The 17,962-nt window shown below is 37.6% G+C and overlaps 1 protein-coding gene across 1 annotated transcript; it reads right to left on the bottom strand.

Annotated features, from left to right (window-relative positions):
- Positions 1–5,735: 5,735 nt before the first annotated feature.
- LOC145086736 (protein Brevis radix-like 3) lies at positions 5,736–8,535 on the bottom strand. The gene is made up of 5 exons (XM_079024578.1): positions 7,750–8,535; positions 7,261–7,646; positions 6,548–6,683; positions 6,183–6,463; positions 5,736–6,114 (listed from the first exon to the last, which is right to left on the bottom strand). Exons 1-5 carry the CDS (start codon positions 7,867–7,869, stop codon positions 6,036–6,038), a joined length of 1,002 nt encoding a protein of 333 aa, XP_078880704.1. The 5' UTR covers positions 7,870–8,535; the 3' UTR covers positions 5,736–6,035.
- Positions 8,536–17,962: the final 9,427 nt, after the last annotated feature.

Raw genomic sequence — 17,962 nt, 5'->3', positions numbered from 1 at the left:
TGGTTCCTGGTACGTAAATTTCATTTGAGTATTTTCATTTTAGCCTTGGACTCGGCGAGTTGTAGGTCCGACTCGCCGAGTAGGGACGGGACCCGGGACATGTTTTAAGTTGGCGACTCGGCGAGTCCGTATCCTGGACTCGGCGAGTCACCGCTGTTTGATGAAACCCTAAGTTTCAGGGGTTTGCACCCTATTTAATCCCTCATTCCGCCCCAAACTCGCCCCCATTCACCCTCAGAGCCCCCAACATTGTCCTTGCCCTTTTTCCTTGAGAGATTGAAATATTTGGGTGTGTTTTTGAAGTTGTTGAGGAGCAAGGAGAGAAGATCAAGAATAGGAGAAGGAGGCCAAGCATCTCTGTGTCATCCCAACGTTTTCCCTGAGGTATAGCTCATTTCCCCTCTGTTTTGAGCTTGTAGTCCCTAATAGCTTCATGAAGGTCCTTCTTGAGCCATTTCCCAAGCTTGTTTGTGCTTTGTGGGTCGTATTAAGTTGTTAGCCTTTAGATCTAGGCACTATTCAGTCCCTGGAGCTTGGATCTACTGTCTTTATGGAGTCATGTTGCACACAAGTCCTAGATCTACCCCTTTTGGTGCACTTTGAGCCTTAAAACCTTCATTGGTGATGATCTACACATAAAGTTGGAAACTTTACGTGTAAACCAAGCCCTAGGAGCCCAGATCTATGAATGACATGGACTGGATTCAAGCAAATTCGCGTATATGGCTTTTGCATGAAGCAGACTCGGCGAGTCGCTCATCTGACTTGACGAGTCGAATCGCGAGTCTTCGAGTTTGTCCCCTTTCGTTGTGTCGAGTAGAGTAGTGAGTCCTGGGTGGACTCGGTGAGTTGGAAGCCGAACTCACCCATGAAGGAACTCGGCGAGTCAATGCCCTAACTCGGCGAGTTCAAGGCAATCTTCTTAGATCAAGAACAGACTCGGCGAGTTGTTCATACAACTCGGCGAGTCACAGCATAAAGTGTTCATCGGATGAAGATGAATTTGGCGAGTTGTTCATACAACTCGGCGAGTAGGATGAAGGACTTGAACATTAGTTTAGAAGGAGAACTCGTCGAGTCAACGCCCAACTCGACGAGTAGAGACGGGTTGCAGGACAATCGATTGGATAGGGACTCGGCGAGTTGGAGAGCCAACTCGGCGAGTCGGGTCAACTGAAAGTTGACTCTGGCTTTGACTTTTGACTTGATCAAGGGTAAAATGGTCATTTTACCCAAGGGTCAGTTAGCGGTGTTTGATTGAGTGTTTTGTGGGAATTATAGCCAGAGGATTTCCGGAGCAGCAGCAGCAGCAGCAGACAGTCAATTCCCACACAGGCCAGCAGCTATTTCGAGGTGAGTTTCCTTCCAGTAGGAACGGGTCTAAGGCACCAAGGCCTGCCCGTATAGACGAAATGTTAGTATTATAGTGTGGGCCGAGCCCGTATCTCTTGGTTGAGCTGATTATGATATGTGCCAGTATGATAGAGTTGTCTATACTTGTTGTCTGTGTGATACTTGTATATTATGGGTTAGCGGTTGAGTGTGGGCAAGGCCCGTATCTCTCCTAGAGTGGAGTGTGGGCTAGGCCCGTATCTCCCAGATAGTAGAGTGTGGGCGAGGCCCGTAACTCCTAGCTTCATGTTGTATGTTGTATGCTTGTATGGTATGAGGTATTATGGGGGAGCTCACTAAGCTTCGTGCTTACAGTTTTCAGTTTTGATTTTAGGTACCTCTTCAGCTAAGGGAAAGGAGCCGGCGCGGTAGCGACATATCACACACACTCTTGTTTTCCACACTATGGATCTCTGGGATGTACTCTGAATTATTACTATGACATTACCGGTTTTCAGACATGAATTATTATTATGAATGTTTTGTAATGATGTTTTTATGTTTTGACCTAAATTAAAAATGAAATTTTTAACCGGTATTTTTGGGGTGTTACAGTGCTGTCCGATCATCTTCTGATCAAGTGAGTGTATAGTTACTTTCTTCTAACACATAAGTATGAAGTATTTGCTACGAAATACGTGCTATGTGTTTATATATTGTTGTTTATTTGAGATGTTGGTGGAATGGATGAACTATATAGGTTTTAATGAGTTAAACTGTATATTTATTTTGTAACTACAAATATGTTAGGTAGGACATCGGTAGATGAGATCCGTGAGTATGGATCAGATCAAGAGGTTAGTTTTAGATCTGTGAGTAGGGATCAGATCAGGAGGCTAGTTTTAGATCTGTGAGTATGGATTAGACCAAGAGGTTAGTTTTAGATCCGAGATTATGGATCAGGTAAAGAGATAAAACTTGTTATTAGTTCGGGACTATGGATTAAGACTAAGTTAATTGTCCCTAGTCCGAGAGTATGGATTGGGCACAGTTATTGATCCGGGAGTATGGATCAAATCAGGATTAAGGTATAGTTAATTGTCCCTATTCCAAGAGTATGGATTGGGTATAATTATTGATCCGGGAGTATGCATCAGATCAGGAGGTTAGTTTTAGATCCGTGAGTATGGATCAGGTAGTTTTAGATCCCTGAGTATGGATCAGGGGAAAAGGTTAGTTTTAGATCCATGAGTATGGATCAGGTGAAAATGTTAGTTTTAGATCCGTGAGTATGGGTCGGGTGAAGAGGATAGTTTTAGATCTGTGAGTAGGGATCAGGTAAAGAGGAAAATTTTAGATACGAGAGTTTAGATCGTATCGTTGTGAGGATCGATGGGGTGGGATAAGAGTTGCCTTTATATGGTGAATTGTACAAGTTTGAATGTTCTATATACATAAATATATGATATAACATTGTGGGATGAAAACCCTATATGCTCACCAGGCTCCCAAGCCTGACCCACTCAGTTTTCTTGGTCAAAAAGTCAACGGTCAACAAAAGTCAATGAAAGTCAAAGTCCAAGGTTGTTGAGTACGCCCAGCGTATGCAGCCTGTTCTCACTCCTCCATTAAGCACATGATCCATTAAGGTCTTTTGTCTACAGCTTAGATCTAGACTCAAAACATCGACTTAAGTCATATAGTTTTCACATTTATGACTTTCCATGGCTAGAAAAGATCCAAAATCTAAAACCCTAACTTATTAATCCATTAAGACATCATAGCTCTTGCATGGAAGGGATAGAAGGACCAAGATAACATTTTTATGGTTCCTAATAGCTCCATAATGGATAAAGTTTCCAACTTTATCCATTAGGATGGTCCAAACAACCAAGATCTAGTCTTTAAATCTCAAAGGGACCAAAATAGCATCTTTCTCAACTTAATCCATTAAGTCCAAGTCTCTAACCTTCATATCTGAATCAATATGATGATTGGACGGATAAAATTTCCAACTTTATTCATAACAAGGTCACAAACTTCCAGTGTACACTCGGTACGCCCAACGTACTAGGCTAAACCCAAAACCTTTGTAACTTCTAACGGTCATAACTTCTTCGTTCCAACTCCTTTTTCGACGATCTTTATATCCACTGAAAGGCATTGAAGAGACCCACAACATTATCTAGATATCTTGTACTAAAAATTTCTCGAACAAAAAACAATATTTCATGCAAGACCCTGACCTATGACTTTCCCTTTTCTACCCTTCGACCCAAAACATAATTCAAAGGTTAAGATCTCACAACCATCATTGCCTCCTTCCAAAAGGTCTAAACATTACATCCTTAATGCCCAAAGCCTTTGAAATTAGGGTTAAAGAGGATGGAGGTTGAAGGTAATAAGGGTCTGGAATGAGTTAAGGTCTTTAAATAAGGCCCAAAACCAAAATATTAGGGTTTGCATTAGGCTTGCGTACACCCAACGTACTAGGTTGAATCTTTGCGATCATCCATGCCTAGTACGCCTAGTGTACACCCGGTACGCCCAACGTACTAGGTTAAACGCAAAACCTTCCTAACTTCTAACGATCATAACTTCCTCGTTCTAACTCCGTTTTCGACGATCTTTATATCCACGTAAAGGTATTGAAGAGACCCACAATATTATCTAGATATCTTATATTAAAAATTTCTCAAACAAAAATCAATATTTCATACAAGACCCCGACATATGACTTTCCCTTTTCTACCCTTCGACCCAAAACATAATTCATAGGTTAAGATCTCGCAACCATGATTGCCTCCTTCCAAAAGGTCTAAACATTACATCCTTAAGGCCCAGATCCTTTACACAATTGACTTCCGGCCCATGACCATGAAATAAGAAATGACAGGAAATAGGATGTTACATTGGATTAAGGGCGATTCGCTCCAAACTCACCGCGTTGAGAAGTCTATTTGTTTGGTACCAAGAGATCAATGGTGTTGGTTGTGTGTCTTAATAAATAGTACCAGAGGGGTATGTGACAACTTTAAAATGTCATACATAGGAGTTAGTATCCAATCAAATTAAATGGAACCAAAAATTTACAATTCTTAGAATATTGAAAATTAAATTGGTTCAATTTCTGAATACAAGGTTAAAAAAATTAAAATTTAATAATTAAATGTTAAATGCATTAGCTATTACTTTCATGATGCACATCTACCTTCGATTTGTGTGGCTTTGTATATGTTTAAATATAGATATTATAAATATTTACAAAATGTAACTTTCCATTTGTGAGTGTAAACATTGTAGCTAAAAGTACAACTTCTTACTCACAATATACAGGTATGTTAATGCATGAAGTTGAAGTTTAATCCATCAGTCCTCAACTTTATATGATTAGTCATTTATAACCCTTCTATTTTGTAAAATGATATTTTTCATACATTTACTTTTAAAATCTTCTTACTTTTAAAATCTTCAAATTCGTATGATTCATCACTTGTAACCATTCTATTTTGTTCATACCTTTACTCTTCAAAATACCATCTTGACCTCCTCCACTTTTAACTTTGTAAAATATCATTTTTATCAATTTATTTTCTAAATTTTTGTATTTATCTCTTTCAACTTTGTAAAATATAACTTCCATCCATTTATTTTCTAAATTTTTGTAAATTTTTGTGTATTTTCTAAATTTTTGTAAATTTTTGTGTTTATTCTATGTTATGGTGGTTTATATATAATATGATTTTCTCTCTTCTACTTTATAAAATATATTTTTCACCCTTTTTTAAATGTTACTTTAATTCCCCTCAATTTGAACTTTGTATAATATTATTTTCATCAATTTATTTTCTTAACTTTTGTGTTTATTATATATATATATATATATATATATATATATATATATATATATATATATATATATATATATATATATATATAATTTTTCCTCTTCTACTTTATAAAAATGTACACTTTCTATCTCTATTTTTTAAATGTTACTTTGATCCCCATCAACTTTATAAAATATCATTTTTACAACTTCCATTTTTTAAACTTTCATGTTTATCCCTTATAATACACAAAAAAAACATGTAAAAACACATGCCAAAACACGAGCTTAATTAGTACTATAAATATATATTGTAACATTTAAAAAATTATTTTGATGAATACACTAGTTTTAAAAAAATGCTTGTAGATAACAACCAAGATAAATGAGCCAAATAGAAAATATTGCTAAATTTTAGAGTTGTTTTTTATAGGTCTTTTTATGTAATTATCCATTTAATCTGACCCTAATTCATCCATTTTGTTAAGTCATTTATAAAAAAAACTATCTTCAATAAAACAAATTCGATTCGAAGTTTCGAACTCAACCGAGAATTATAAGGAATACAAAAGACTTCTCAATAAGAATTCAAGTCTAGCATGTTATATGAATAAACTTGAACTCACATGTTATAGTAAGCTTCAAATTGCTTGAGCTCGAACACAAACCGCTCGATGGCTCATATACATTTCTATATATGACAACCCTTCCCTACTCAATTACCTTTTAGAAATAAAAAAGATAGAATAAAATATGAAGCTTATATAGACATACAAAGGTCTTCATATTCAACTGCAAAATGGCCTTCTGGCCTTTCACCACTTTTGCATAACAAAATAGATAGATATATAGAAACTATTCCCAACATTCAAACTCACAGATACTGTTGTTGTATCCTTGCTCTATTCTTTTCCCACCACATTCTCGCATGTACTTCCCCAAACCGTTCACGACTGTTATACATCAAAATGTAATTAATAATAATTTACAAATTTGAAAGAAAAAAAATGCTGATTCCTACCTGAATCGAACCCGCCTAAGCTCCCGGGTCCCACTTGGAAGTGTTCTAATTGTAATATAAACACCCGGCTCATCTTGCTCAACCCATTCAGTTTCCAAATCGCTCACATTGCTCAAAGAAATCTCTTCAGATTGATCCACGTCTCGTGTTGAACTAGTTTTAGCAGAAACATCCACTGACGATGTCTCGGTTTTTGAGCCGTGAAACAGGTTTCGAGGTGGATGCTCCTTGCTAAGTGGCGGCGTAACCGGACTGTTCTCAATAGACTCGGTTCTTGAACTCTGAAAACATCAAATTCAGGCTTGCGCTGATACCATGTCAGATAATATTATATACTAACAAAAATAATAAGAAAGGTAATTAACCTCGTCTTCAGATCTTGGGGGAGACGGTAGTGGTACTCCTTGTTGATTAAAGCGCTGTACATTGTACAACTCCATAATTTTCTCACAGTTTTCGGACCACCATCTTTGTGCTTGCCATTTGTTGAACATTTCACGACTAATAATAACAATAATACACAATAAAATACGATTGATAGTGACGTTGGAAAATGGTAATTATAATAGAGCATTAAAAATTATATTTATACTCTTTATGTATAATAAAGCAAAGGGCATAACATGTGATGCAGAAAGGAAAACAACATACAATATATTTTTGGGTGGAATGAAATCATGTGGACCATTAGTTTATGGGTAATAAGTATAAGTAAAGAATCAATCAAGAACATTGAAATGGTGGATCGAATTTCAAATACCCGGACCCCATTCAAGAGCTTCTTGGCAATGATCCATTTAATAGATTAGTTGAGAGATATAATATAATTCAATTTGATTCCAAAAATTTGCGGTTATTTATGAGCATATCGGACCCACAAGTCCACAAAGCATCTGGAAATATGTCATTGACTATTTTTAGATTTTTATACAATCTATTTGTTAGCAACTACTCACTGTGTCCCATGAAAATCGCAAGGAAGTAGGAATTTAACTTTTTGTGTTATGTGAAATTTGGTAAAATAAAGCACAACAATTTGCATAAATCGGTAAATCGGATTAAAATTTAGAATGCAAACCTGAAGCGAATACGTTTCAGATCGTTGCCACCATGAGGCAAGGAAACGAAAGTGATGAGAACACCTGGTTCCACCTGAGCAACCCATTCTTTAACCTCATCTTCCTCCATAAACACAACCGACTCAGTCCGGCCACTCACCGACGCCGGAGTACTCGAACCACTCGAAAGCCCCTTTAATCTCGCTTCCATTTCCTTTCCCCAAACCTTGGGTGTCGAATTGCCGGTACCGGTGCCGGTTCTTTGGTACCCGCAAAAAAACCTACCGGACGATAAACCGGCTTCGGAGTCCGCATAACCCCGACGAGTCGGGTTGTTGTTAGATGATCCGGAGCAAGGCTTGCAGTTTTTGTATGCTCCTGAAGCCTTTAACGCAATATCCTTGATCTGTAATCGATGTGTTTCATTTTATGATCAGAACTACTTGCATTAAACGATCGAATGACAGCATTTGTCAGGAAATGAGAAACAGAACAATCGTAATTCTTACTTGAGATGTGAGGGTTTTAACGGCTTGCTTGGTTCTAGGTGTAGAAACGGAGTCTCCTTCTTCCTGTTCGTGTAGAGATCCACCATTTAGCTGCTTCGTACAAGCAATACACGTCAACATTTTCAAATGTGTGTTCACGATCACAGATTTTTCCTATAAAATTGGGTACTTAAACGACTCCAATTCACTGTAGAATAGCTCAATTTCGATTCACTAGACGAGCTAGAAACGCGAAATGAACACGAAAACAGAGTTACAAGCGTTTTCATATAAATACCGAAGTGAGTTTCGTGCGTAAAGAGGAAAAATAAACACTCGTTACACGACCATTAATGGCGTGATTCTAGGGCATATATATGTGTACAAATAGTTTCAGACAGAGAATCTGTTGTTGTAAACAAAAGCAAACACAGACGGCGAAACGCACGTTTGCCGCCGACTAATATGCGTGAATATGAACACACAGTAGCACGCACAGTCGGCAGAAATTTTGGGGAGATGGTGTGACAGGTTATTATGAAAAAGGGTTGTGATCAGTAATGATACGCATTAATCTGTAAGAGAGAGAGAGAGAGAGAGAGAGAGAGAGAGAGAGAGAGGTGATGAAATGGAAGAGAAGAAACGTGTGCCCCTGTTATAAAGGTGATGGGTCCGATGCGTCGCCGGCGAGTAGTACCGGCAGCGGTGGATTGATCGATGGAAAGTGGCAAAAGGAAGTCTAGTGAGTAGTGAGTAGCCACCTCTTTTGCATCGGTACTACAAACAACCCCCTTCGAATGTCACTTTGTAGCTTCTCTTGCAATTTGCCAAATTAATTAAATACTCACCTATTGGGTTCATGTCTAATTTGGGTTCATGTCTAATATTTTAGAATATAGTATGTAATAAAACTAAAACAAAATTGCAAAAATGTCCCTATGTACGTATTTTTTTTTTTTTTTGGGTTTTAACCGAATGCTTACTTTTATGGTTGTGGTCCTTGGGCCCAACTTATTCCGGACTTCGGTCTGATGCCGGGCGGGGCCCAAGTTATTCCGGACTTTGGTTTGATGCGGGGCGGGGCGGGGCCCGATGTAGTGGGCGGGCCCAAGTTATTCCGGACTTCGGTCTAATGTCGGGCGGGGTCCAATATGTGTTATCTATAGGGAAAATGACTCTTGAGGATAATTAACTTTTGCGTTTGTACTCATTTGGTCCTTCTTTTTTGTATTCAATATACCATCGAACTTGTTGTTGGTGTTTACCATAGCCCTTTTGACCGGCTTTTGACATGTGATAGCCGGTCAAAGGGTTATGGTGAACACAAACAACAAGTTCGATGGTATATTGAGTACAAAAAAAAGGAAAGGGACCAAATGAGAACAAACGCAACAGGTGGTTACCCTCCTGATTCATTTTCCCTTTACTCATTTACAACAAATCTCACATAATCTCCTACTGATATTAATGACTTTATGAGATTCATTCTTGCTTCTCTTCAAAACATAACTCACGAAATGACATTATTCATGCATGTACAACTTTGTAATGCACTTGAATATTTATTAGGGGAATCTTGACTAAGCAGGCGCATTTCATGGCTACATTTACATTTCCAATCAAATGATTTATCGTATCATGGATTCTAGACAAGTCTACAAACGAGTGGAATCACAAGTGATGTGATTTTTTAGTTTACTTAGCTTTAAGATCGAACTCATGGGATAAGATACAACATCAATACGTGCAATATCATGCTGGTTTTGTAGACACATCACCATAATATTGTACATATTGATGTTGTATCTTATCCCATGAGTTCGATCTTAAAGCTAAGTAAACTCAAAAATCACAACACTTGTGATTCCACTCGTTTGTAGACTTGTCTAGAATCCATGATACCATAAATCATTTGATTGGAAATGTAAATGTAGTCATGAAATGCGCCTGCTTAGTGAAGATTCCCCTAATAAATATTCAAGTGCATTACAAAGTTGTACATGCATGAATAATGTCCTTTCGTGAGTTATGTTTTGAAGAGAATCAAGAATGAATCTCATAAAGTCATTAATATCAGTAGGAGATGATGTGGGATTTGTTGTAAATGAGTAAAGGGAAAATGAATCAGGAGGGTAACCAACTGTTGCGTTTGTTCTCATTTGGTCTCTTTCCTTTTTTTGTACTCAATATACCATCGAACTTGTTGTTTGTGTTCACCATAACCCTTTGACCGGCTATCACAAGTCAAAAGTCGGTCAAAAGGGCTATGGTAAACACCAACAACAAGTTCGATGGTATATTGAATACAAAAAAAGAAAAGGGACCAAATGAGTACAAACGCAAAAGTTAATTACCCTCAAGAGTCATTTTCCCTTATCTATATTATGGTATGATATGTGGTAGTTTTGGGAGCCCACTAAGCTTCGTGCTTACAGTTTCAATTTTTGGTTTCAGGTACTTCCGCTAGTAAGGGGAAGAGCTCGGGAAGATAGCATCGCACACACCATAGCTTCAATTTTTCTTATCCTGAGAGTTTTCATTAGAAATTGTGATATGTTTTGATACAGTTGTTGTGTTACATTTGTTATGATCTTTTGGGATACTTGTTCCACATTTTTTTTGTTGGTATGCTATCGATGATGTGATTTTTTGTATTATTAAAACAAAATTTTTTTGGGTCTTATATGTAGTTTCATTGCGTATTTGTTACCTTGGTAAACTGAAATGACTTTAATATCATTAGGTATTTATTTTTTATTTCTAAATTCATTTTTTTAAGTTTTAATAATTATTTATTCATTTTAATAATTAAAAAATGAAAGGGCTCTCTCTCTCTCTCTCATTGTTGGTATATAGAATCGATTAGCTGCCAAGAATTGATTGAACCGTCATCATCTTCTTCAATACCTTCATATTCTTCAAAAATCAAAACCCAACTCATCCATTACCCATTAGGTCCTCACCATCGTCCCTCCTCCTGCTCCATCTCCCCCTCTCTTTCTCTCTCACACACATGCTTCTGCATTCACAGTCGATCCGGTCATAGATTTACTGATCCAACCACACAACCCTAGCCGAACCCAACACCAAAATACTGAACCATGTTCATTAGCTTTCATGAACTTCTTCAACAGAAGAATAACAGTAGCAATAATAAGGGCTAGGGTTTAACTCCCCCATGCTCTTCTCCTAGATCAATTTCTGATTGCTTAATCTGATTTTGTTCAACCCTCGATGGTGAAAATAACAGTCGTAACTTTGCTAACGTGGACACGTTCTTAGGCGGTGACATCGTCTTCTTCTTCGCGATGACCGTTTTGGGTTTGGTCAGAGATACAGAAAGTTGTTAACTGTGAATCTTTACTTGAAACTTAGCCACGACGGTGACATCGCCTTCTTCTTCGGTGGCGCCCTATTTGCCGGAAACTGACCCTTTTCATTCTCGATTCTTTTTTGGGTGGTGAATCGGAGACTCTGAAATTAATTCGTGATTTTGCTCTTTCAAGTAAAGGAGAATATAGATCTGATCGGACTATCCGTTTCTCTCTCTTTCTCCATGACCGGAGCTCGGTGGTTTCAAGGTTTAACCTCGAATTCCATCTGGAATCAGTCATCGATTTTCAACAAAAATTTGATTTTCAAAAATCAATATCAATTACAATAGATTATGTTTACTTAGCAATTCAATCGATTGTAATGAATCAGCAATTTTCAGGAATCAATCGATTCTCACATGGAATCGGTTCAATTTGGGTATAGAAATGAATACGATTTGTAAGATAATCATAATAAAATGAACCCTTCTTTTCCCCTTTTCTCTCCTGCGGTATGGGTCAATCTCGGTTTCTTTTTCTATCATGTTTTCTTAAACTGCATATTACAAGGATTTAATATTAGGATTATCAAGAACTGCAAGTGTGTGAGAGAGAGAGAGAGAGAGAAAGAGGTATTCTATTATATTTTAATTGTTAAAATAAATAAATAAATATTAAAATTTAAAAATAATGAAAGTTAAATGAAAAATTAATACCCCAAGGGTATTATAGTCATTTCAATTTTCGAATGGACTATTTTCACATACAAACTAGTCCAAAAGGACCACGAAGCCAAAAAAAGTCGTGGTTTAGACTAAAACCCCCAAAAAAATGCATACCACATGGACCATTTTTGCAGTTTTGTCTAAAATTAAACAAGTTTAGAATAATTTGTTTACAAATTACAACAATTGTTTTCAATAAAAATGTGCAGTATAGATTAACCCAATATCTTCCTAATTCCTAACAAAATATCGCTTTATCATCTATGCATATAAAAATAAATAATACTAGTAGAAAATATATATAAAAATATTAATTATATACAAAATTATCTCTTTAAATAATGTCTAACAAAATCGATCTCTTTTTTGTAGGTGATATCCAGTCCCCTTTGGTGTAAGCGTGCAAGCTTCCTTTCTATTTATCTTGGGTTTCCCATTGGAGCTAATATGAAACTTGCTCCAAGTTGGAAACTAATGGTTGATAAATTTAATTTGAAGTTATCAAGTTGGATGGCAAACACCTTGTTATTTGGGGGAAGACATACTCTTGTCAAGACTGTACTTGGTAGTCTCTCTTTTTTTTTACTTTTCACTGTATTCGAAAGACTCGGTGGGTTACTTAGAGTGCCTTAGTACGTCCTAAACGTAAATGCAGACTTGGTATTGGTTGCCTTAAAATGATGAATGTTGCTCTTTTTACTAAATGATTATGACGTCTAAAATGTGAATCTAATGGTCTTTTGACTTCGTGTATTACCGCTTTACATCACATATGGAAGTGATTGCAATCCATTGGAAAAATAAGGTTTCCTTGTTATCAATTGTTAAAACTGGTTTAGAGTTAGATGATTGGAACATTTCTATTAATAACATTTTTGAAAAGAAAACTATGAGCATGTGATAAAACTCATATTTTGAAGGATGTGTAGTTCGATAATATGGTATTAGGTTTCAAAACATTGCAAAATTACTAATAGAATTAATGCTTCTTGCTTTATTGGAACATGGTGCTGGAAGAAAGAACCACGAAATGGTGAGGAGTCAAGACATTTAACAGCCTTAAATAGCTTGGTGGCTTATGTACAGCTTTTGAAAGTTTATGATTCTTGGATATGGAAGGTTGACAATAATAGTGATTCCAATGTGAGATCGTTGTGTGCATTAATGTATAGCTAGATAACAAGTGATGATCGGTTACAGTTTCATTAGATTGCATAGGTCTCCATCAAAGGCAAATTGCTTCATGTGGCGTATGTTACTAAACAAAATTTCAGTTATCATGAACCTCATGCTGAAAGGGGTAAATTTGTTATATTTTTCTTGTCCTTTATGTTTGAATATAATTGAGGACACATATCATTTTTTTTTAATTGCTATTCTCTCTGGAAGTTTGGAGTTGGTTCTACAGTTGGTCGAGTTTCTTACCATCTGTGCTTATGAATACTTATGATATGTTATTAACATAGAAGTTATGTTGCAATGGGCTTAGCAAGAATCTTAAAAATATGAAATTGAGGCTGATATATTCTACCATTTGGATAATTTTGAAGACTCGTAAGTCGTAATGCCCTTATCTTCGATAAGAAAATATATTTTTCTATAAGGACAACAGATTAAATTCAATTTATCTCCTTCAATTGTTCAAGCATCATGCCAATCTTAATAGTCTTAATTGGAATATTTGGTATTGTTGTCTTCTTAGTGCTTGTAATGCTTGTACTAATATTTTATAATTTGCTCTAACACACTGCTAGTTGCATAATTTTTGTTTTTAATAATATTCGTCGTTATTAAAAAAAATAACTCTAAAACTCTGACCAATTGGGAATGAAAGAATTGGATTATTAAATAGATCATTGAATAGAATTATCTTCAAACAAAAATAAATACTTAATAAGACATTAAAGGTGATGAAACACATAGTTTTTCGATGACATCATCAACTGTTGGTGATTTTATATCACAAATGTTATTTAAGTGTAATGAGTTTGATTTGTTGATCAATGTCTGTGACATCCCCAAAATCTCGGCCAGAAAAGACCGATTTCATTTATGCTTTTTAAAACATTTTCAGAGTAAATCCGTTTGATTTTTAAAAGAGATGCGGAATTTGTTCCCAAAAACAAAACATGATAAAATAGATATTTATCAAAACATTTCATATAGAAATATGATTTCATTTCATAATAAAAAGTCGGGATGTCATGTTCCGATATAGATCATAAAGCATAAACGATTACATTACAAGTCATTCAACAAATATATACATATGCAGACTTGTAAAAAAACAACTTGATGATTTGCCCATCTTAAGCTCTTGCGCCACTTCCTGTAATACAATTAAACTGAGTGGGTCAGGCTTGGGAGCCTGGTGAGCATATAGGGTTTTCAAACCTACAATAATTATATTTAATTACAACAATCAACAATAAACCCGATTACCCATTCCCATTATCCTCACCTTACGTTCCTAAAAATAACGTCTATTATAAGGAACTTATTTTAGGATTTTCATCGGGACGGACATTGCTGCAGAGGGGCTTCCTCAACAATAAGTGTCCTAAAGGCAACCATATGGGGGATAGAGTACACCGGTGAACACGTCGTTCACAACACTTACAGGTAATGAGCCTGCTAGTGTTCCACAGGACAGTCTAGAGTAGTACGTGGTCGTCATCCATACTCTGCTGAATGACTAGAATAACACCAATAACACCGAGGCCTCTCATCTGTTTATTTCACACCAATTATCTACCCATGTTCTACCCAACATATTAGTAGATAAAAATATACATTTTTATACATTGTTTAAAAACCTGTATAGCATGCTTTAATCAAAACATATTCCACATAACAGATGAGGCACACACACATAACACGTATTTCATAGAGAATATACATTCACATATATAACCACAAAATATATACACGTAGCACATATTTTATATTAAATACTTCATAATATTGCGTTGGAAAGAAAATAACTACACACTCACTTGATCAGAAGATGATCCGACAGCGCTACGGCTTATAGAAGTAGCGTCTCTCCGTAGATCTGGAAGATCTTCACAAAAACCGGCTCCTCGCGGGCAGGGCTTCGGCTCGGGAATAACGCTCTACGGGATTCTCGGGGCTTCGGATCTCGCTTCGGGGCTCGAGAATAATACCGGGGCTTCGGGGTACAAACGGCACGCAAAACGAGGAAAAGGACTAGAGAGAAGGAAGAAATTGTGAATGAGAAAAGAGCTGCCTTCGGATCCCCTTTTATAGTGCTGAACCCTCGCACGTACGCGGGGCGTACGCCTCGGGGGTCGTCAGCGCTTACGTCATCGGCCCTCATACGTCAGTGCACACGACTTCGGAGTACTCGAGTGCCCTTCGCTGTACGCGGGGCGTACAGCAGTACGCGGTGCGTACTTCGGATAGACCGCCTAACCCTTCTTCGGATAATATCGGAGTTGTAATAAAAAAATAAATATTAAATATTTATTAAACTTCAAAAATTCATATCTCCTTCATACGAACTCCGTTTTCGACGTTCTTTATATCCACGCGAAGGTGAGACTACGCTCTACAACTTTCGTTTAGACTCTGTCGGCTCATTTTGACTTTTATTTTTATTAATTATTTTTAGAAGGCCCGGACAGGGAAACTTCGTTATAAAATCATAACTCCTTCGTCCGACGTCCGTTCTCGCCTATCTTTTCATCGTTTCGCTACTAACAACGAGATCTTCGATTCTCATTTAGATTGTTTCGGCTAAAAACCGCTCGATCTCAAATCGAGTATTCGGGCTGCATACTGCCACATCAAAACTTTAGAAAATCATAACTTCCTCATACGAAGTCAGATTTGGGCGTTCCTTTTATGTACGCTCTCGGTTTAACGAAATCTACGACTTTCGTTTAGATCGCTAAGGCTAAATATCGCTCTAACTTAAATTCATATTTTACGTAACTCGGCGTCGTGCCGGTTCTGTCGCGAAACTTCGACAGCTCATAACTTCTTCGTTATAACTCGGATTTTGGCATTCCTTATATCTCCAGAATCCTTGTTTCAACCACTACAACTTTATGCAAAGATATCGGGCATATCTAATACTTTAATTTTGATGCTTATTTTATTCTTAATTTAATTATATCACATAATTAAGCAAATAAACACATTACTCACATAATTCACAAATTCACAAATAATACATTTTATTATTTCAAATTGGGGTTACAAAGGTTAACCTAGACTATTACATTGCTAAAAATGGCAAGCCCAGAAACACGGGCGTTACAATTCTCCCCACCTTAGAATGATTCCGTCCCCGGAATCACACATCAGCAAACAAATGCGGATAGCGACTCATCATGTCACTCTCCGTCTCCCAGGTGAGATTCGGCCCATTCGCGTGTTTCCATCGGACAAGCACTAACTCAACCATCTTACGTCACAATTTCTTAGTCTTTCGGTCAACGATTGTCTCCGGTTCCTCAATCAACCTTTTGTTCTCATCGATCCTCAACTCCGAAAGTGGAATTATGTCGGGAACTTCTCCCGTGAACTTCCTCAAGTAACACACATGGAAAGTGTTATGAATTCCATTCAGTTCTTCTGGTAGTTCGAGCTTGTAAGCTTGGTTCCCAATCCTCTGAAGAACTTTAAACGGTCCAATAAACCTTGGACTTAACTTTCTCTTTTTACCAAATCTTATAAGTTCCTTCCACGACGAGACTTTAAGCAAAACCGAATCTCCAACTTCAAAAGTCATCGGTCTTTGCTTTTTGTCAGCATAGCTCTTTTGACGGTCCTGAGCTGCTAACATTCTTTCCCTAATTATTCTCAACTTTTCAGCCGTTTGATGGACTATCTGCGGTCCCATAAACTGCTTTTCCCCAGCCTCAAGCCAACAAGACGGCGTACGACACTTCTGTCCATACAATGCTTGATAAGGTGCCATCTTTATGCTCGAGTGAAAACTATTATTATAGGAAAATTCTACCAAAGGTAAATGTTCATCCCAATTACCTAGGAATTCCAAGGTACACGCTCTCAACATATCTTCAAGTGTTTGTATCGTTCTTTCGCTCTGACCATCAGTCTGCGGATGGTAAGCTGTACTTAAACACAACTTGGTACCCAATTCCTCTTGTAGACTTTTCCAAAATCGTGAGGTGAAACGACTATCACGATCCGACACAATCGTTAGCGGAACACCGTGAAGCCTCACAATTTCCTTCACGTAAGAATTCGAAAGCTTTTCCATAGACCATTTCTCGCTGGCTGCTATGAAATGCGCACTCTTAGTGAATCGATCAACGACCACCCAAATCATGTCGTGACCACTTTTTGTTCTGGGTAGTTTAGTGGCAAAATCCATAGCAATGTCTTCCCACTTACCTATAGGCACAGGTAATGGTTCTAGACTCCCGTATAGTTTCTGATGTTGTGCCTTGACTCTTGCACAAGTCACACACTCGGCCACATACTTCGCGATGTCGAGCTTCATCGTCGGCCACCAATAATAGGGTTTCAGGTCCCTATACATTTTTGTGCTACCGGGATGAATCGAGTACATGGTTTTGTGAGCTTCTTCCATCAGAAGATCTCTGACTCCTCCTGTCTTAGGTATCCAAATCCGATCTTGGAACACCCTCAGTTCGTGACTGTTTACACCGAACACCAACGTTTTGCCCAAATGTTCCTCCTTCCGGTCATTCTTCTCAGAAGCTTCGCTTTGAGCTTTCTTTATACTTTCCAAAATAGTCGAGACAAATTCAATTCTCAACGCTCTTGGCCTTTTCTTTTCAAGATTGACCTTCCGACTGAGAGCATTAGCAACAACATTGTGTAACAGCCCGGAATTCCAGGTATCTTTATTGTTTTGATTCTTTTGTGTTTTGAGAGGGGACTCGGCGAGTTGGAGCTCAGACTCACCGAGTAGGGTCGCGATTCTGGACGCGGGATTCGTCTGGACTCGGCGAGTCCAGGATATGGACTTGGCGAGTCCGCGCTGTTTAATGAAACCCTAATTTCTCGGGTTTGGGACCTATTTAAAGGGCCTTATGGCCGTCATTTGCACCCATCAGTCCATAGAGAGAAACCCTAGAGTGCTTTAGCGATTTGAGAGAGAAGGGAGGCATTTCTTGACCTTTGTGTGTTGTTTAGCAAAGAAGAAGGAGGTTCTAGCCAAGAGGAGGCAAAGGA

This window comes from Lactuca serriola, chromosome 1, assembly GCF_051521515.1.
Source record: "Lactuca serriola cultivar US96UC23 chromosome 1, Lser_US96UC23_V15, whole genome shotgun sequence".
Lineage (NCBI taxonomy): Eukaryota > Viridiplantae > Streptophyta > Magnoliopsida > Asterales > Asteraceae > Lactuca > Lactuca serriola.
The sequence above is the reverse complement of the archived record's forward strand: the minus strand, read 5'-3'. Positions and strand labels throughout refer to the sequence as shown.

Coding starts and splice junctions, on each gene's coding strand:
- LOC145086736 (XM_079024578.1), bottom strand. CDS start 7,869: ATGTTGACGTGTATTGCTTGTACGAAGCAGCTAAATGGTGGATCTCTA. Junction 6,684..7,260: donor CTGAAACGTATTCGCTTCAG/GTTTGCATTCTA, acceptor TGTTATTATTAG/TCGTGAAATGTTCAACAAAT. Junction 6,464..6,547: donor CCCCAAGATCTGAAGACGAG/GTTAATTACCTT, acceptor TGATGTTTTCAG/AGTTCAAGAACCGAGTCTAT.